At 41.0% G+C, this 21,735-nt stretch overlaps 1 protein-coding gene, 2 non-coding genes and 1 pseudogene across 5 annotated transcripts in view; 2 read left to right on the forward strand and 2 right to left on the reverse strand.

Moving 5' to 3' along the window:
- The window catches only part of ASH1L (ASH1 like histone lysine methyltransferase), a 245,358-nt gene that overhangs the window by 136,634 nt on the left and 86,989 nt on the right, over window positions 1–21,735 (forward strand). For 2 of the 3 annotated variants that reach the window (XM_032264961.1, XM_032264962.1), the window contains one exon: window positions 17,004–17,183. The exons of the other annotated variant lie outside the window; for it this stretch is intronic. In XM_032264961.1, the coding sequence (XP_032120852.1) occupies window positions 17,004–17,183 (180 nt within the window). The remainder of the gene's footprint in view (window positions 1–17,003; window positions 17,184–21,735) is intronic. 3 annotated transcript variants of the gene reach the window in all.
- On the reverse strand, window positions 13,834–13,940 carry LOC116541169. The gene has a single exon (XR_004264732.1). It is a non-coding gene; the product is annotated as a U6 spliceosomal RNA (small nuclear RNA).
- On the forward strand, window positions 17,265–17,369 carry LOC116541179. The gene has a single exon (XR_004264739.1). It is a non-coding gene; the product is annotated as a small nucleolar RNA U13 (small nucleolar RNA).
- Window positions 21,122–21,592, reverse strand: LOC116541087 (annotated as a pseudogene).

Consider the following 21,735-nt stretch of genomic DNA (forward strand, 5'->3'; position numbering starts at 1 on the left):
AAATTAGCTGGGATTACAGGCACGTGCCACCATGCCCAGCTAATTTTTTGTAGTTTTAGTAGAGACGGGGTTTCACCGTGTTGACCAGGATGGTCTCGATCTCTTGACCTCGTGATCCACCCGCCTCGGCCTCCCAAAGTGCTGGGATTACAGGCGTGAGCCACCGCGCCCGGCGTGAAATTTTTTTTATCTTCTCTGTGATCATTTTACGTGCATACCACATTTTGCGTTTCCATTCATCCATTGATGGATACCTGGGGTGTTTCTATGCATTAGCTCTTCTGCGTAATGCTGCTATGACAGTGGATATTCAAATACCATCTTTCAGACCCTGCTCTAACCTTGGGTATATTCTCAGAAGTGGAATTGCTCAATCATGTGACATTTTTATTTTTGATTTTTTGAGGAACTGCCATACTGTTTTCCACAAAGGCTATACCATTTTCCATTCCTGCCAACAATGCACAAGGATTTCAGTTACTTTATATCTTCACCAACACTTGCTATTTTCAATTTTTTTGATAACAGCCATCCAAATAAGTATGAGATGGGTATCTCATTGTAGTTTTAATGTGCTGTTCCCTAATGATTAGTGACAAACATTTTCATACACTTACTGGCCATTTGTATATCTTCAGAGAAATGTCTACTCAGTCGCTTTTTCAACTTTTAATTGGGTTGTTTGGTTTGTTGTTGAGTCTTAGGAATTCTCAATATATTCTGGATATTAGTCTCTCATCAGGCATCTAAGCCAGTCTTTTCTCCCATTCTGTGGATTGCTTGTTTACATTGTTTATGCTGTCATTTGATGTACCGAAGTTTCTAATTTTATGAATTTCAATTGTCTGTTTTTTTCTATAAAGCTATGGTAATCAAAACAGTATGGTAGTAGCATAAAGAGAGATATGTAGACTAATGGAGTAGAATAGAGCACCCAGAAATAAAACCTTGCATACATGGTCAGATAATTTTTGACAAAGTGCCAAAACCATTCAGTGGGGGAAAGGACAGCCTTTTTAACAAATTGTGCTGGGAAAACTGGTTATCTGCATGCGAAAGAATGAAGTTGTAGTCTTACTTTAAACCATATACAAAATTTAACTCAAAATGAATCAAAGATGTAAAATCTAAAACTGTAAACTCTTATGAGAAAATATAGGGCAAAAGCTTCGCAGCATTGAATTTACATGTAAGTGATTTCTTAGATGTAAAAAGAAAGGGACAGGCAATAAACCGTATTTTATTTTTTATTTTTTATTTATTTATTTTTTTGAGACAGAGTTTCACTGTCACCCAGGCTGGAATGCAGTGGCACAATGTCCGCTCACTGCAACCTCTGCCTCCCAGGTTCAAGCAGGTCTCCTGCCTCAGCCTCCTGAGTAGCTGGGATTACAGGCGCCTGCCACCACACCCAGCTAATTTTGTATTTTTAGTAGAGATGGGATTTCACCATGTTGGCCAGGCTAGCCTCAAACTCCTGACCTCCGGTGGTCTGCCCGTCTCAGCCTCCCAAGTTGCTGGGATTACATGTATGAGCCACCTCACCCAGCCCATATTAAATATTTTTTAATGAACCAATGTCATGTTCATCATTTATAAATGGCTTTTCTTAATGTGGCATATTCACTCTTACTCATATTCTCTGTCTTCTCTCCTGGTGAATCCTGTATAGAGTTGGTTTTATTTTTTTTTTCCATCCTTCTATGTAAAAATAATGTATTTTTTTAATTTCAAGAGCAGTACACGCTGGTTATAAATAATTTAATTAATTATAGTTTACTCATTTAAAAGTAAAAGTCTCTTTTCACCTGCTCTTACTTCCTCTTATCCCATTCTTCTCTCAGTGAATGACGCTATTAACAGTACATTGTGTATTTTTTTTTTTTTTTTTTTTTAAAGACAGGGTTTCACCATGTTGGTCAAACTGGTCTTGAACACCCAACCTCAGGTGATCTGCCTGCCTTGGCCTCCAAATTGCGTGGATTACAGACGTGAGCCACCACGCCCGGCCCATTGTGTATTCCTTAATACTGAGTGCTTGTCATCAGAACATACAGAATTACCTTATTCCATGGTAGGAATGTATTGTAATTTATGTAATTATGCTCTTGTGATTAACCGGATCTTGCTTTCTTATATTTAGCTCTTTATTTATTTATTTATTTATTTTTTATAAAGATGGGGTTTCACTATGTTGGTCAGGCTGGTCTTGAACTCCCAACCTCAGGTGATCCGCCCGCCTTGGCCTCCAAAGTGCTTGTATTACAGGCATGAGCCACCACCCGGCTTATTTAGCTCTTTATATAACTTACATAATACTGAGTATTAGCTATGAGTTAGAGATTTATTTTAATTTTCTTTCAATACTTTTTGATTAGTTTAGCCTTTCCCAACTTACTTGGAATGATACATTTATCGTATTCTAAGTTTTGTTGTTGTTGTTGTTTTTGAGGTGGAGTCTTGCTTTGACACCCAGGCTGGAATGCAGTGATGCAATATTGGCTCACTGCAACCTCCGCCTCCTGGATTCAAGTGATTCTCATGCCTCAGCCACCCAAGTAGCAGCGATTATAGTCATGCACCACCACACACAGCTAATTTTTGTATTTTTAGTAAGACGAAGTTTCCCCATGTTGGCCAGGCTGGTCTTGAAGTCGTGGCTTCAAGTGATCTGCCTGCTTGGGCCTCCCAAAGTGCTAGGATTATAGGCATGACCTACCATGCCCAGCCCTAAATTTTTATATATTGTTATATCTCAGGATAATTTCAAATTTTTTTTTTAATCCAGTTTCCGTGGAATATTTTTATATTCTTTTCTATCAGTCTATTTTGGTATCTCTGTCATAACAATTTAATTATTGACGCTATAAAACACTGACAAGGAGGATGATTTCTGCCTTGACTGTAGTTTGATACATCTTGACCATTTATGTTAGGAAAGGTCATCTTAAAAATATGCTTCAAGAAAAGGCTTTCATCAACCTGAGCAATATGGTGAAAACCCATCTCTACCACAAAATGCAATAAATTAGCTGGGCATGGTGGCATGCACGCCTGTTGTCCCAGCTACTTGGGACGCTGAGGTGGGAAAATCACTTCAACCCGGGAAGCAGAGGTTGCAGTGAGCCTAGATTGCACTACTGCACTCCAGTTTGGATGACAGAATGAGACTTCATCTCAACAACAAAAAAAGGCTTTTGTTTAGGTTAGCCTTTCTATTCCAGCAAATTCTTGTCTCAGGTTCAGCAAAATTAAACACAAACTTTTTCACAAGATTGTATTCTGAGATTTGAAGAGATTATAAAGAGAAAGATATAATTTCTGCCCTCAAGAGATTGTGTAGGAAAGGACATGACACATTGAGTTCCCAGAGACAGCAATAGTTTTTCAACTTGTTCTAACTGGAGCTTCCAGTAGTACTTGTTATATAATATATATTTATTCATTTATTTTTTCAATAAGTATTTGTTGCAAGATTATTATGTTTCATGTACTTAGAATAGATACAGTGGTGAGTAAATCTGGAAACTTTTCCTACCTTTATGGATCCAAGTGCCATTATGAAGAATTACTTAGAGTTACTAGAGTACTGTATATAATAGAAATAATTGACTTACTTTCCCTGAACAAGTAAGGACTGTGCGAAAATTGTGAAGAATAGGCTTCATGTGTTATTTAAAGGAGTGAGGAGAGAGCAAACATTTTAGGTAATAAGTTCGAAAAGGCATGACAGTTTCATGCAAGTGAAAGAACACTTTTGTGATCAAAACGTAGGGTACAGAGTAGCATGGGATTCAGATAGAAATTGCAAGAATTAGATTGTGCCAAGAACCTTGTATGGTATGTTAAAGATTTTGGTCACTATTTGTTGATTAATAATAAACCAGGATGCAAAGGAATAGTTTAATGATTATGAGGTGGGCTTTTAGGCTCGGAAAACCTAGGTTCAAATTCTAGTTCTAAAAAGAAAAGGGTATATTTTTAAAACACTTATAAATTATTCCTGTAAAAAATAAAATAAGGCCAGGTGTGGTAGCTCACAACTGTAATCCCAGCATTTTGGGAGACCGAGGCAGGAGGATCAGTTGAGGCCAGGAGTTCAAGACCAGCCTGAGCAACGTGGCTGGTTGTAGCTACCCTGTCTCTATACAGACAAATTTTTTTCTTTTTTTTTTTTTTTTTTAAGATGGAGTCTCACTCTGTTGCCCAGGCTGGAGTGCAATGGTGAGATCTCGGCTTGCTGCAACCTCTGCCTCCTGGGTTCAAGAGATTCTCCTGCCTCAGCCTTCTGAGTAGCTGGGACTACAGGCAGGTGCCACCATGCCCAGCTAATTTTTGTATTTTTAGTAGAGATAGGGTTTCACCATCTTTGTCAGGCTGATCTCTAGCTCCTTACCTCATGATCTGCCTGCCTTGGCCTCCCAAAGTGCTGGGATTACAGGCATGAGTCACCACACCTGGCCAATTTGTTTTTTCTTTTGAGATGGGGGTCTTACTCTGTTGGCCAGGCTGGAGTGCAGTGGCACAATCTCAGGTCACTGCAACCTCCACCTCCCATGCTCAAGCATCTCCAACCCCCCACCCCCAGTGGCTGGGACTACAGGCGGGCACCACCACACCTGGTTAATTTTTTTGTTTTTTATAGAGACGGGGGTCTCACTATGTTACTCAGGCTGGTTTTGAACTCCTGCACTCAAGTGATCTGCTCGCCTTGACCTTCCAAACTGCTAAGATTACAGATGTGAGCCACCACACCTGGCCCATCTCTACAAAAAATTTAAAAATTAGATGAGCGTGGTGGCTTGTGTCTGTGGTCCTTCTAGTTACTTGAAAAGCTAAGGTGGGAGGATCACTTACACTCAGGAGGTTGAGGCTGCAATGATCTGTGTTTCTGCCACTGCACTTTAGCCTCGGTTACAGATTGAGACCTTGTCTCTAAAAATATATACATTATTTTAAGTCATATGTAAATAACCCCATTTGAATTTTTATTGTTGTTGTTGAGACAGTGTCATTGTTGAGACAGCGTCATTGTTGAGACAGCGTCTCACTCTTACTCAGGCTGGAGTGCAATGGGGAGATCTTGGCTCACTGCAACCTCCAACTCCTGTGTTCAAGCGGTTCTCCTGCCTCACGACCTCTTGAGTAGTTGGGATTACACACGCCTGCCACCACACTAGCTAATTTTTGTATTTTTAGTAGAAACAGCGTTTCACCATATTGGCCAAGCTGGTCTTGACCTTCTGACCTCAAGTCCACCCACCTTGGCCTCCCAGAGTGCTGGAATTACACGAGTGAGCCACTGCACCTGGCCGAAAAAAAATATTTAAGGGCTTGCTAAAGCTGGCCATGCCAATAGTCTCAGCTACTCTGGAGGCTGAGGCTGGAGGATTAGTTGAACCCAGGAGTTTGAGACCAGCTTGGGCAATAGCAAAACCCTCTCTCTAAAAACAGTTTCATGAAAATAAGAAATTAAAAGAACAAGTGAATGAGCCTGAAAGTGGTATTGGAAGAATTTAAAACATATACCTTAAGTTAATAAAATAAAGCAAATGTATAATAGAAAGAGTCACTTAAGACCAAAGTAAGTTTTTGTTTGTTTGTTTGTTTGTTTTATTTGAGACGGAGTTTCACTCTTGTTACCTAGGCTGGAGTGCAATGGCACGATCTCAGCTCACCGCAGCCTCCGCCTCCTGGGTTCAGGCAATTCTCCTGCCTCAGCCTCCTGAGTAGCTGGGATTACAGGCACGCACCACCATGCCCAGCTAATGTTTTGTATTTTTAGTAGAGACGGGGTTTCACCATGTTGACCAGGATGGTCTCGATCTCTTGACCTCGTGATCCACCTGCCTCGGCCTCCCAAAGTGCTCGGATTATAGGCGTGAGCCACCGTGCCCGGCCAAAGTAAGTTCTTTGAAAAGTGATAAAATAGACAAACTTCTGGTAAGACTGATCCATAGGAATGAGAAAGGGAATAATTAGGGATTTAAAAGGAAATAAAGTGTATGTAAGAAATTAAAAATTTATTACTATAAGAACTGTTGAAAGGGACATATTCCTAGAAAAATATAATTTTAACAAAATGTACTCAAATTACCTGAGCACTCCTATTGCATAAATTGAATCTATTATTTAGTCTTGCTACAAGGACAGCATCAGGCTCAGCTTTAACTTCTACTACACTTTGAAGAAAAATATTCCCATCTCATTAAAGAGAATATGGACTGTAAAGGGAAGAGGATACACCTAAAGAGAATACATAAACAGGCCAGGTGAGGTGGCTCACTCCTCTAGTCCCAGCACTTTGGGAGGCAGAGGCAGATTGCTGGAGCCTTGTGATTTGAGACCAGGCTGGGCAACATAGGGAAACTCCATCTCTATAAAAACTTAAAAACCAGCCAGGCATGGTAGTGCACGCCTGTAATCCCAGCTGCTCAGGAGGCTGAGGCGGAATTGCTTGACAGGGAGCCAAGATCACACCACTGCACTCCAGCCTGGGTGATGGAGTGAGACTCCGTCGCAGGAAACAAAACAAAAAACAAAACTGGGTGCCTATAGTCCTAGCTGCTAGGGAGGCTGAGGTGTGAGGGATTGCTTGAGCCTGTCCAGGAGGTTGAGGCTGCAGTGAGCCATAATCTTGCCACCACACTCCAGCCTAGGTGACAGAGTAAGACCCTGTCTTAAAAAACAAGCAAACAAAACAAATAAGAGACAAACAGGAGAGTACATAAATATAAGCTAAGTAAATTTTCTGTAAAGGTAATACCCATCTAAATATTCAGGAGGTAACTATATACTTTCCCTGTTCTTGAACCCCTTTTCTTGCCAGAAGCTGTAACCAGTCTCCTGACTTTTAAGGTAACCACATATTTATCTTTTAAAATACTATTTAATTGCGCAGCTCTAAACAATACAGCTTCGTCTTCCTGAATTTCATGGAAATCTAATTTATACAGGTTGGGTGCCATTACTCATGCCTGTAATTTCAGCACTTTGGGAAGCCTAGGTGGGCAGACTATTTGAACTCAGGAGTTTGAGACTAGCCAAAGCAACATGTCAAAACCCCATCTCTACTAAAAATACAAAAAGCCAGTTGTGGTGGCACATGCCTGTAGTCCCAGCTACTCAAGAAGCCAGGTGGGAGGATCACTTGAGCCCAGGAGGTGGAGAGCACAGTAAGCCAAGATCACGTCACTGCACTGCAGCCTGGGTAACAGAGTGAGACCCTGTCTCAAAAAAAAACAAACAAAAAAATTAATTATAGAGGACATATGCTTTTGTGTCTCACCTTTTTTTGCTCAACATATTCATGTTAAATTATGTATGTTACTACATGTTGCTATAGTTTTCTCTCAATATGTTGTAATTCATTGTTGGTGTGTAATACAGTTCTTCCATATATAAATGATGCCTTAGAGAAATTAGTACCCATATCCACCAGTGGATATTAGAGGAATATTAAAAGCAGTTTTTTTGGATAATAACCTCAAATTGAAAATAATCCAAGAGTAAATGGGAAGCTAAGGTGGGTGGATCACCTGAGGTCATGAGTTTGAGACCAGCCTGGCCAACATGATGAAACCCTATCTCTACTAAAAATACAAAAAATTACCCGAGCATGGTGGCGGGTGCCCATAATCTCAGCCAGTTGGTAGGCTGAGGGAGGAGAATCACTTAAACCTCAATGGCAGAGGTTGCAGTAAGTCGAGATTGAACCACTGCACTCCAGCCTGGGCAACACAGCAAGACCCCATTTCAAAAAAAAAAAAAAGATAAATGAATCTAGCATAAGGACTGTGAAAAAAGAAGGAATTTCACAAGCCGTCACTGCAGCTGTGCCAGCAGGTGCAAAAACTTTGTACTTTTTCCAAGATATCTTTTTATCATATTGAAAAGGTAGTTTTTATGTGGGCGCAGGATTGCCTTCAGAAAGGCATACCAGACCCAGGCATGGTGACTCAGGCCTATAATCATAGCACTTTGGGAAGCTGAGGCTTCCAAATACAAAGAACTGTATTACACACCAACAATGAATTACATCATACTGAGAGAAAACTACAGCAACATGTAGTTCTCTTGAACTGAGATCAGCAGTTCAAGACCAGCCTTGCCAACATGACAAAACCCTGTCTCTACTAAAAATACAAAAGTTAGCCGGACGTGGTGGTAGGCACCTGTAATCCCAGCTACTCAGAAGACTGAGGCAGGGAGAATTGCTTGAGCCAAGGAGACAGGGGTTGCAGGGAACCAGGATCACACCACTGCACTCCAGCCTGGGGACAGAGCAAACTCTGTCTCAAAAAAAAAAAAAAAGGGCCGGGCACGGTGGCTCAAGCCTGTAATCCCAGCACTGTGTGGGAGGCCGAGGCGGGTGGATCACAAGGTCAAGAGATCAAGACCATCCTGGTCAACATGGTGAAACCCCGTCTCTACTAAAAAAAAAAAAACAAAACATTAGCTGGGCATGGTGGTGCGTGCCTGTGATCCCAGCGACTCAGGAGGCTGGGGCAGGAGAATTGCCTGAACCCAGGAGGCGGAGGTTGCAGTGAGCCGAGATCGCGCCATTGCACTCCAGCCTGGGTAACAAGAGCGAAACCCCGTCTCAAAAAAGAAAAAAAAAAAAAAAAAAAAAAGGAAATAAAGAAAGGCATACATATACATTGTAATACGATTCAAGAAAAAGCAGTCATTATATGACAACTTAAAGCAAAACAAAAGTGAAAGATCTAAACCTGGAGTATTTAGTGCTAACAAAGGATGGCTTGATAATTCTCGAAGGGGGTTTGGATTTTAAAATGTCAAGTTAGGTGAGGCATGGTGGCTTACACCTGTAATTCTAACACTTTGGAAAGCCAAGGTGGGAAGATTGCTTGAGTTCAGGAGTTTGAGACCAGCCTAGGCAACATAGGAAGACCTTTTGTCTACAAAAAATATTAAAAATTAGCTAGGCATAGTGGTGCACGCCTGTAGTCTAAGCTACTTGGGAGGCTGAGGTGAGAGGATCCCTTGAGCTCAGGAGGTCAAAGCTGTAGTGAAATGTGATTGCACCAGTGCACTCTAGCCTGTGCCACAGAATGAGACCATTTCTCTAAAAAGAAAAAAAGGACTGGCATGGTGGCTCACACCTGTGATCTCAGCAGTTTGGGAGGCTGAGGCAGGTGAATCACTTGAAGTCAGGAGTTCGAGACCAGCTGGGTTAACATGGTGAAACCCTGTCTCTATTAAAAACACAAAAATTAGCCAGGCATGGTGGCAGGTGCCTGTATAGTCTCCGCTGTTCAGGAGGCTGAGGCAGGAGAATCACTTGAACCCAGGAGGCGGACGCTGCAGTAAACAGAGTTCATGCCACTGCACTCCAGCCTGGGTGGCGGAGTGAAACTCCATCTCAAAAAATAAAAATAAAAAGGTCAAGATAAAAGGAGAAGCATATTCTGCCAACCAAAAAGTAGTAGACAAGTTCCTAGATGCTATTAAGAAAATCATTGGTGGCCGGTCCCAGTGGCTTCCATCTGTAATTCCAGCACTTTGGGAGGCTGAGGTCGGGAGCTCAAGAGCAGCGTGGCCAACATGGTGAAACTCTGTCTCTACTAAAAATACAAAAATTGGCAGAGCGTGGTGGCACACACCTGTAATCCCAGTTATCGGGAAGCCGAGGCAGGAGAATCACTTGAACCCAGGAGGCAGAAGTTGTAATGAGCCAAGATCACCCTTGCACTCCAGCCTGGGCAATACAGTGAGACTCTGTTTTAGGGGGGGAAGTGGTGGAAATTAGTAGCAAGAAAGGATATCCCTGAACAGGCTTTGAATGCAGACACAAGTACTATGTTCTGGAAAGAAGATATACAAATGGTTAATAAACACATGGGAAGATAGTCAACATCACTAATCATTAGGGCAACGCAAACCCAAACTACAAGGAGATACTACTTCATACCCATTGCCAGAGCTAATATTAATTATTTTTTGAAGAATAGAAAGTGAGCTGGGCACGGTGACTCACACCTGTAATCCCCACACTTTGGGAGGCCGAGGCAGGTGGATCACTTGAGGTCAGGAGTTCAAGATCAGCCAGATCAACATGGTGAAACCTTGTCTATACTAAATATAGAAAAAAAATTAGCCAGGCATTGTGACTGGTGCCTGTAATCCCAGCACTTTGGGAGGACGAGGTGGGCAGATCACAAAGTCAGGTGATCTAGACCATCCTGGTCAACATGGTGAAACCCCGTCTCTACTAATAATACAAAAATTAGCTGGGCATTGTGGTGCATGCCTGTAGTCCCAGCTACTGAGGAAGCTGAGTTCGGAGAATGGCTTGAACCTGGGAGGCTGAGGCTACAGTGAGACAAGATTGCTGCACTCCAGTAGCCTGGGTGACAGAGTGAGACTCTGTCTCAAAAAAAAAAAAAGGACTGAAAGTAACAAGTATTAAGGAAGATGTGGAGGAATTAGAACTCTGAAGAGCAGGTGAAGAGTTGCAGAGCTGTGGAAAATCCTGTGGCAGTTTGCCAAAAAATTAAACATTGCATTACCATATGACTCAGCAATTCTACTTTTAATTATATATCCAACAGAATTCAAAACAAGGATTTGAACAGATACTTAGATAGTAGTGTTCGTACAGCATTTTTTACAATAGCCAAAATGTGAAAAACATCTCAAATGTCCCTTGACAAATGGATAAACAAAATATGCTATATACATGCAATGAAATATTATTCAGTCTTTAAAGGGCTGTATCAAATTCTGATACATGCTATGACATAGATGTAAGTGAAGTAAGCCTGCCTTGTGCCATGGCTCATGCCTGTAAGTCCAACACTTTGGGAGGCCCAGGTGGATGGATCGCCTGAGATCAGGAATTTGAGACTAGCCTGGCCAACACGGTGATACCCCCTTTCTACTAAAAATACAAAAATTGGCCAGGTGGGATGGCTCACGCCTGTAGTCCCAATACTTTGGAGGCCAAGGCTGATAGATCACGAGGTCGGGAGTTCGAGACCAGCCTGGACAATATGGTGAAACCCTATCTCTACTAAAAATACAAAAATTAGCCCTATGTGGTGGTGGGTACCTGTAATCCCAGTTACTTGTGAGACTGAGGTAGGAGAATTGCTTCAACTTGGGAAGTGGAGGTTGCACTGAGCCAAGATCGTGCCATTGCACTCCAGCCTGGGCAGCAAGAGCAAGACTCCATCTCAAAACAAACAAAATAAAATTAGCTGGGTGTGGTGATATGCCACTGTAATTCCAGTAATTCCAGCTACTTGGGAGACTGAGGCAGGAGAATTGCATGAACCCAGGAGGCAGAGGTTGCAGTGAGCCAAGATTGCATCACTGCACTCCAGCCTGGGTGATGGAATGAGACTGACTCAAAAAAAAAAAAGTAAGCCAGACACAAATGGACATATATTGTACGATTGCACCAGCATGAGGAACCTGGAATAGACAAATTCATACAGGCAGGAAGTAGAATATTGGTTATTAGGGGTTGGAGAGAGCATGGAATAGAGTTTTTCTTTAATAGGGTCGGTTATACTGTCTGGGAGGATAAAAAAGATGTGGAGAAGGATGGGTACTGGTGATGGTTGTACAATGTGAAGGTACTTTCATGTCACTGTCCAGAACAATAAAAAATGGTTTAAAAGGTAAATATTATGGTATGTGTATTTTACCACAATTTTTTTTAGAAAAAATTAGTCTTACGTGTGTCCATTTCTACATTTCTTTTCTGTAGCTATTATCACATTGTCCTGATTACAGAACTTTGCAGTAAGTCTTGAAATTAGATAAGTCCTCCAATTTTTTTCTAGATTTTGCCTTTCCATAGCAATTGTGAATTACCTTGGCATTTTCTCCAAACAAAACAAAACAAAACTCTGTTGGTACTTGAGATTGTGTTAAATCTGTATATCAGTTTGGGGGAAAATTGCGATCACCAACTTTTTTTTTTTAAAGACACAGAGTTTTGCTCTATTGTCCCGGCTGGAGTGCAATGACTTACTGCAGCCTTGACCTGGGTTTTTACACGATCTTCCCAGTTCAGCCTCTTGAATAGCTGGGGGAAGTGTAAGCCACCACCCCTGGCTAGGTTTTAAAATTTTTTGCAAAGATGGGGCCTATTAACTGATCCTCCTGCCTCAGCCTCCCAAAGTGTAGGACTTATAGGTGAAAGCTGTAAGCCTGGCCAGAAATTGTCATCTGATGTTATTCAGTGTTTCATTCCATGGACGTGGCATATACTCCACTTATTTTAGGTTATCTTTGATTTTTTTTTTTTTTTTTTTGAGAGGGAGTCTCGCTCTGTCGCCTAGGCTGAAGTGCAGTAACGTGATCTTGGCTCACTGCAACCTCCACTGCCCAGGTTCAAACGATTCTCCTGCCTCAGCCTCCCTAGTAGCTGAGATTACAGGTACCTGCCACCATAGTTGGCTAATTTTTATATTTTAGTAGAGACAGGGTTTCACCATGTTGACAAGGCTGGTCTCAAACTCCTGACCGCAAGTGATCCACCGGCCTCAGCCTCCCAGAGTGCTGGGATTATAAGCATGAGCCACCATGCCCAGCCATTTTTTTTTTTTAATTCATTGTTTTGTTTCCACTCTTAGGTACTGCATATATTTGGTTAGATTTATATATATATTTTTTAATTTATACTTTATTATATTTATAAATTTATAAATCAATTTTATTTCTGTATTATTTTGTTTGATTTATGTCGAAGCATTTAATGCTTTTCTTGGTTTTTTGTTTTGGTTTGGTTTGGTTTGATTTTTTGAGATGGAGTCTCATTCTGTTGCCCAGGCTAGAGTGCATGCTGCAATCTTGGCTCACTGCAACCTCCGCCTCCTGTGTTCAGGCAATTCTCCTGCTTCAGCCTCCTGAAGAGCTGGACTACAGGTTCATGCCACCACACCATGCTAATTTTTGTGTTTTTAGTAGAGACAGGCTTTCACCATGTTAGCCAGACTGGTCTCAGACTCCTAACCATATGTGATCTGCCCTCCTCGCCTCCCACAGTGTTGGGATTACAGGAGTTGGCCACCCCACGTGGCCACTTTTCTACTATTGTAAGTAGCATTGTTTAATTTTGATTTCCATTTTCTCATTGATAGAACATAGAAATACAGTTGAATTTGTCCTTGGGTTCTGCAACATTGCCGTGTAATTCACTAATTATAGTAGTTTCTCTTTTGTAGAGTCTTTGGTTTATATAGACATTCATGTAATATGTGAGTAGAGATAGTTCTTCCTTTTCAATATTGTTTTTTTTTTTTCTTGCCTTTTTGCAGTGGGTAGGACCTTTATTATAATACTGAACTTATATGATGAAAGCATATATTTTCCTTGTCCTTGATAACAGGGAAACTTTATACACATTAACCTGTACACATGAGGCAAAACAAATATCTGGCAAATTTCCTGCCTTGTTATTGCCAGTATATTTTCTTATGTTTATTTTATAGATAATTTCCAGAGTTTTTAGTTGTAGTTAGCAATTTGAGAGGTAGATGTACATCTGTTCCATTTTTTTCTGGAACAGGAATCACCTTTATTATTTTCTAAGTAAAATGCTTTGTTTTAAAATATGGAACACTTCACTGGGTGTGATGGATCACAAGGTCAGGAGATTGAAACCATCCTGGCCAACATGGTGAAACCCCATCTGTACTAAAAATACAAAAATTAGCTGGGTGTGGTGGCATGTGCCGTAATCCCAGCTACGCAGGTGGCTGAGGCGTGAAAATGACTTGAACCCTGGAGGTGGAGGTTGCAGTGAGCTGAAATTGCACTACTACACCTCAGCCTTGGTGATACAGCCAGATTCCGTCTAAAAAAAAAGAACACTTCACAAGTTTGCATATCTTTCTTGCATGAGGGCCATGCTAATCTTCTCTGTATTATTCCAGTTTTAGTATATGTGCTGCTGAATCAAGTACATCTTTCCTTTTTTTGAAGATGTTTTTGTTTGATTTAGATTTATATTTTGATAAGCTTCCCCATTTCCTCTTTTAGCACTCTTAGATGTCATTACATCTGGTTTGTGTTGTTTTGGATATGAGATCGAAACTTTTTTTTTTAAGAAACAGGTCTCACTATGTTGCCCAGGCTGGTCTTGAACTCCTGGACTCAAGCAATACTCCCACCTCAGCCTCACAAAGTGCTGGCATTACAAGTGTGAGCCATTGTGTTCAGCCTCTAAACTCATTTTTATACCCCTTTTTATAATGTGATTTTTCTTTAGCTTCTTTTTTTTCATCAGTAGTTTTCAGCAAGTTTATTGTGATTTACTGTAGCTTATTTGTTTTATTCAAGTTTATCCTGCCTATGATTTGCTTAGTTTCTTCTAACTTTGAGGTTATACTTTTTATCAATTTGGGAAATTTTTTAGCCTTTACTCTCAATTTTTTTCATTGTGAGTTTTTTATATTATGAGTATTACATCATTTTATATCTGGTTTTGTTGTTTTCCTTTACAAGTGTTCAGTTGTTTTGATAGTAAGTTTTCTCCTTTCCTGGGATTCTAAGATTCTGTTAGCATTATATTCTCTAGGTAATTGATTCTTTTCTTTATTTTAATCTCTGTATATCAGTTTGTGTTGTTTCTATTGCTAATCTTCAAGTTCACTGATCTCCAGTGTTTTATTTGCTATTAAGTACTCACCAATTTTTCATTTCAGATTTTGTGTTTATCAATTCTCAATATTCCTTTTGTTGTTGCTGTTAAATCTGTTCCTCTCCTTGTTATCTTCATATATTCCTCCAAAATTTCTGATTTATTCTTGTAGAGTAGTACTTGAAAGTTATTCTCCCTTCTGTCTTTGTGATTTCTATTTCTGTTGCTGTTTCTACTGAATGATTTTTCTCCTGGTTCACATTTTCCTGCATTTTGGCATATGTAGGAATTTATTCCTGGATGCACCACATAGTGATGTCACATTATGTGTGTCTAGTTTTTGTTGGTTTCCTTTACAAATATTCCATTTTATTTTGGTAGGCAGTTAAGTTGCTTATGGATCACTTTGGATTCTCGTGAATATTGTTTTTAAACTAAGCAAGGGCTGGTCTTTATTTCAGGGATAGTTAAGCCCTCTAACAGTGGATAACATTACCCTCTGGGCTTGCTGTTTAATGTCCCCTGTTGTTGAACAGTATCTTTCTACTTTGCCTAATGGAATCGGAGTGTCTGGCATCATGTGTAAGTTGTATGAATTGCTCAGGTTACTGTTTTCTGGTTGGTCTTTGTTCAGCCATATGGAATTGTACCCTTCACATGTACAGCGTAGTGTTTAGCGGTATTCTAAAAGAGACGCCCATAGTTAAGATTTCTAGAGTTGTAATTCTCCATAGCTTTTTCCATTTTGATACTCAGTTCCACAAATTCCAGCTATCTCAGTCCCTCTGTAGTCTGATATATCCCTTTTCAACTCATCAGTTTGGTCATACTCTGCTTGGTTTCTACTCCTGATCCGCAGTCATTCTTAAAAAGGCAAGGTCAGATTACATGGCTCATGCCTGTAATCTCAGCACTTTGGGAAGCCGAGGCGGGTAGATCACCTAAGGTTAGGAGTTCGAGACCAGCCTGGACAACAGGATGAAACTCCATCTCTACTAAAAATACAAAAAAAATTAGCTGGGTGTGGTGGCATGCACCTGTAATCCCAGCTGCTCGGGAGGCTGAGGTAGGAGAATTGCTTGAGTCCAGGAGGGAGAGGTTGCAGTAAGCCAAGATCATGCCACTGTAATGCAGCCTAGAAGACAGAGGGAGACTCCGTCACACTCACACACACACACACACACACACACACACACACGCGCGCGCGCGCGCGCAAGGCAAGGTAAGGCTGGGTGCAGTGACTCACACCAGTAATCCCAACAGTGGATCACCTGAGGTTAGGAGTTTGACCAACATGGTGAAACCCCTTCACTACTAAAAATACAAAAATCAGCTGGATGTGGTGACAGGCACTTGTAATCCCAGCTACTCAGGAGGCTGAGGCAGGAGAATTGCTTAAACCTGGGAGGCAGAGGTTGCAATAAGCTGAGTTCATGCCACTTCACTCCAGCCTGGGACAGAGTGAGATTTCATCTCAAAAAAATTAAAAAAAAGAAAAGAAAGCCAAGGTGGTTGTGTGACTCACCACATTTTTTTTTTCCTGATTTCTCAAGAATCACAGTGCTGCACTAACTGTTGTCCAGTATCTGATCATTGTTTTTTAAAATTTTCTCAGGCTGCGTACAGTGGCTCATGCCTGTAATCCCAGCACTTTGGGAGGCCAAGGCAGGCGATCACCTGAGATCAGGAGTTCAAGACCAGCCTGGCCAGCATGGCGAAACCCTGTCTCTACTAAAAATACACAAATTAGGCATGGTAGCAGGCACCTGTAATCCCAGCTACTTGGGAGGCTGAGTCAGGAGAATCACTTGAACCCAGGAGACGGAGGTTGCAGTGAGCTGAGATTGCACCCCTGCACTCCAGCCTGGGCACCACTGACTCAAAATTAAAATAAAATTTTCTCTCAGTATGTAGTAGATTACCGTATTTCTGTTATCTCTTGTCGGGAGAAGTCTGGTATCAGTTATTTCAGCATGGCCAGATAAGGAAGTCCCCATATCTCTTTTTTTTTTTTTGAGATGGAGTCTCGCTCTGTTGCCCAGGCTGGAGTGCGGTGGCATGATCTCTGCTCACTGCAGCCTCAAGTGATTCTTTTGCCTCAGCCTCCAGAGTAGCTAGGACTACAGGCGTGTGCCACCATGCCCGACTAATGTTTGTATTTTTAGTTGGGATGGGGTTTCACCATGTTGGCCAGGCTGGTCTCGAACTCCTGACCTCATGATCCGCCCGCCTCTGCCTCCCAAAGTGCTGGGATTCCAAGCGTGAGCCATCACAGGTGGCCTCCACTAATCTTTTTTTAATTGCTGTGATTTTTTTAAAATAGACAATTATTTGTAGGAAAACATTTTTTTCCACAATAAAATTATCTTTAAACTTCTCTTTCTAGCTTTAATGAAGCACCAGTTGAGATTCCCAGTCCTCCTGAAACCCCAGCTAAACCTCCTGAACCTGAAAGTACCTTGCAGCCTGTGCTTTCTCTCATCCCAAGGGAAAAGAAGGCCCCACGTCCCCCAAAGAAGAAGTATCAGAAAGCAGGGCTGTATTCTGACGTTTACAAAACTACAGAGTAAGTAGTAGTACCTACTAGCTAACATCCCTTTTTCTTCCATGTTTGAAAGAATACTTTGACTATCAAAAAACAATATAGATCCTTTTGTATTTAACAAGCGTGATGATTGTGTTTTCACGCTCATATATGAGATGCGCCTCCCTCAAACTTTGTGTCAAGGTCAATACCTTACCCTTTCTGTTGTGGGGGGAGAAATCAGTAGAAAAGTAATAGACTCAAATATCAGTGTTCACTCCACTGTCCTATGTTGTGTGAGACTAATTGTCTTTCTGATATATATCTTCTCTCTGCCTTTCTAGATGTAGATTCTAATGATGCTTTTCTTATTAACTTAAATGAAAAATGGTTCTGTGTAACTAAAATGATTTGGTTCCTTCATCTTTTATATTGGTGACTTCATTTTTCATTGATTAGATGCTCTGTTCCATGAACTTTGTCAGATGAATAAAATATTTAACTTGCCTTTTTTTTTTTTTTTTTTTTTTTTTTTGAGACAGAGTCTCACTCTGTCACCAGTCATCAGGCTGGAGTGCAGTGACACGATCTCGACTCACTGCAACCTCAGCCTCCCGGGTTCAAGCAATTCTCCTGCCTCAGCCTCCCGAGTGGCTGGGACTACAGGCACGTGCCACCGCCGAGCTAATTTTTGTATTTTTAGTAGAGACGGTTTCACAATCTTGGCCAGGATAGTCTCAATCTCTTGACCTCATGATCTGCCCACCTCCGCCTCCCAAAGTGCTGGGATTACAGGCATGAGACACCATGCTCTAGCTTGCTTTTAAGAACTTCCTATTCTCTTGGCAAAGTACAACCTAATAAGCACTCTAATTGAGAATTATTTATTTATTTATTTATTTTTTTTGAGACAAGTCTCTTGCTCTGTTGCCAGTCTGGAGTGCAGTGGCCCGATCCCAGCTCACTGCAACTTCCATTGTCTGGTTTCAATCAATTCTCCTGCCTCAGCCTCCTGAGTAGCTGGGACTACAGGCACGCACCACCATGCCTGGCTAACCTTTTGTACTTTTAGTAGAGACGGGGTTTCACCGTGTTGGCCAAGATGGTCTCAATCTCTTGACCTCGTGATCCGCCCACTTCTGCCTCCCAAAGTGCTGGGACTACAAGTGTGAGCCACCACACCTGGCCTCTAATTGAGAATTTTTAAAGCACCAAAGGGATAGCAAATTGCCATCAATTAAGAAATATTTTCTGGTTGAGTTAGGATTTAGAGGTTTGGTAGTTTACCAGATGGAGAAGGATATTCCAGTTAGAACAGCATATAAAAAGGCACATTCTAGGATACAAAGATTTTTCATGTATCAAAACAACTTAAAATTTTAGGGCTTCTGAAATGCAGTGGCCTTGTGGTAAATAATTAGCATCATGTGATAAGGAACCATGGACTTTGAGATATTTAGTTGACTTTAAGATATTTCCTTTTTATGTTATTTTGCTATAGGAACTCAAAAATGAGTTTGGGGGGATGGATGTAAAAAGTGTAGGTTTGTTTAAGATAATTCTGGCAGCAGGGTAGAAGACGAATGAATTACTAGTGGCAAAACTGTCACAGTTTCTATCAAAATGTCTTGAATATCTGAACTTAGACAAAAAGAAGAATAAAATTGAAAGAGGAAACCTTATGTTTTAGAAATACATCTCATTTGGTGGTGTTAATGTAATTGACATGTAAACCATACCACTTATTTTGCATGTAAAAGATTTTTTATTGGCCGGGCGTGGTGGCTCAAGGCTGTAATCCCAGCACTGTGGGAGGCCGAGGCGGGTGGATCACAAGGTCAAGAGATCGAGACCATCCTGGTCAACACAGTGAAACCCTGTCTCTACTAAAAATACAAAAAATTAGCTGGGCATGGTGGCGCGTGCCTGTAATCCCAGCTACTCAGGAGGCTGAGGCAGGAGAATTGCCTGAACCCAGGAGGCGGAGGTTGCGGTGAGCCGAGATCGCGCCATTGCACTCCAGCCTGGGTAACGAGTGAAACTCCGTCCCCAAGAAAAAAAATAAAATAAAATTTAAAAAAATAAAAAAATAAAAGAGAGTTAGAACAAATAAAATTAAAAAAAAAAAAAAGATTTTTCATTGATTTGTCACTGAGGTAGGTATCACAAAATTTTTATACTCCGTATGTGCCTCTTAGGTCATGAAAACATTTTACTAATTGAGCTTACGTTTTGCTAATTATGATAATAAAGCATCTCAAATAACCAAGACTTGAAATAGATAGGCACTTACTATTTTTTTTAATTTCAGAGAGGTTGTTAAGTATGTAATTCAAAATTCATAATGGTACCTTCACAATGTCTTCAGGGACCGAGGCTCCTTTTTTTCCTTCTATCTCAGCACTAATCATACATTCCTGAGATTCCCTCATGTTCCAACATAGCTACTAGAGTTCAGCCATGAGATGTTTGTTATAGATAGAAAAGAGGGAGAGGAGGAAAAGCGTGCTCCTCCTTTGTAAGAAAAATTCAACCTCACCTGTATATAAATTGGCTAGAATTTAAATTGTGTAGCCACACTTTAACCATAAGACAGGCTGGCGAAATAATGGTCATTACTCTAGATGATAATAACTGTTAAGAAAAAAAAATCGCCCTAAAAATAAAAATAAAATAATAAAAAGATTTAAAAAAATTTTTAAAGATAAAATGAATGAGCTGATGTAGTTAATAACAGTTGGCCCTTTTTTAAAAAAGAAAAAATCAGCATTCTGTCAGTAGAAATGAGAAAGTGGAAATACACTTTGGGACACATCTAATTCAGTCATAATTTTGGAACAGTGTCTTTGCTAAATAGAGCAGAAATATATTTCAGATTTTCTGCTAAATAAAATTCAAGTTTTATTTCTTGCTTAGGGAAAACCTCTCAGACTGTGGTTTTCCTCTGCTCTCATATCACAATAATCATCAACTAAGAAATCTGTAAGAGCAAACTGCTGGTTGAAAAAAAAAACAAAAAATATTTTTTTAAATAAAATTTTGAAAACACACAGAAGACTTCTATAACTAAAATCATGGGGCGTTTCCCATACACCAAGCCAGAGGCACCACCTGGATGTCCTCCAATTCAATTCTGACACTGTTTACCTGGATATAGTGTCAGATCCTATAGGTTGGGTGCTCAGTTCCCAAGACCACTACCCTCCATTCAGACCTGACACAAGTCTGAGTCTCCAGAACTTTTGACTAACCAGCTTCAAGTTGGGGTTTGCACATCCTCCTCTTTGGGTTTGATTAATTTGCTGGAATGCCTCACAAAACTCAAGGAAACATGTACTTCCTTTTACTGGTTTATCATAAAGGGTATTACAAAAGATATAGATGAAGAAATATATTGGTGAAGGAGCATGGGGCTTTCATCCCTTCTTGAGCGCACCACCCTCCAGGAACCTCCACATGTTCAGCTATCTAGAAACTCTCCGAACCTCTCTTTTCAGTTTTATTTTTTGTGTATTTGTTTGTTTGAGGGGTTTTGTTTTTTTTTTTGAGATGGAGTTTGTCTCTTCTTGACCAGGCTAGAGTACAGTGGCGCAATCTCAGCTCACTGCAGCCTCTGCCTCCCAAGTTTAAGTGATTCTCCTGCCTCAGCATTATGGGAGACTGAAGCTGGAGGATTGCTTGAGCCCAGGAGTTGTTGCCCAGGAGATCAACCTGGACAACATAACAAGAACTTGTCTCTACTAAAAATATAAAAATTTAGGCTGGGTGCAGTGGCTCATGCCTGTAATCCCAACACTTTGGGAGGCTGAGGTGGGCAGACTACTTGAGGTCAGGAGTTCAAGATCAGTCAGTCCAACATGATGAAACCCTATTTCTGCTAAAAATACAAAAATTAGCCAAATGTAGTGGCTCAAAAAAACATTTTTTTTTTAATGGTGAAAAGATATACATATATTTAGAATTAGCCAGCTGGACTCAGTTTAGATGATCCCAATTTTGTTGGCAACATCCAAAGCATCGTAATCAGGAGCCAGTGGAACATATGCCTTCTTCTCTCCATCAGGCCGAATCAGGGTGTTGACCTTGGCCACATCAATGTCATGGAGCTTCTTCACAGCCTGTTTGATCTGGTGCTTGTTGGCTTTAACATCCACAATGAACACAAGTGTGTTGTTGTCTTCTATCTTCTTCATGGCAGACTCAGTGGTCAGCGGAAACTTGATGATAGCATAGTGGTCCAGTTTGTTTCTCCTGGGGGCGCTCTTCCGAGGATATTTGGGCTGCCTCCGGAGTTGCAGTGTCTTGGGCCGCCGGAAGGTGGGTGACGTGCGGATCTTCTTTTTTTTGTGGCTATGGACACCTTTCAACACTGCCTTCTTGGCCTTTAAAGCCTTCGCTTTGGCTTCGGCTTTAGGAGGGGCAGGAGCTTCCTTCTTCGCTTTCGGCGCCATCTTGTGAAAAGGGTCCACATTTTTTTTTTTTTAATTCACCAGGTGTGGTAGGGCACACCTGTAGTCCCAGCCACTTGTGAGACTGAGGTGGACAGATCACTTGAGCTCACGGATCCGAGGCTGCAATGAGTTGTGTTTGTGCC

This window comes from Sapajus apella, unplaced genomic scaffold (assembly GCF_009761245.1).
Source record: "Sapajus apella isolate SASKATOON/1434 unplaced genomic scaffold, GSC_monkey_1.0 scaffold148, whole genome shotgun sequence".
NCBI classification, from domain to species: Eukaryota; Metazoa; Chordata; class Mammalia; order Primates; family Cebidae; genus Sapajus; species Sapajus apella.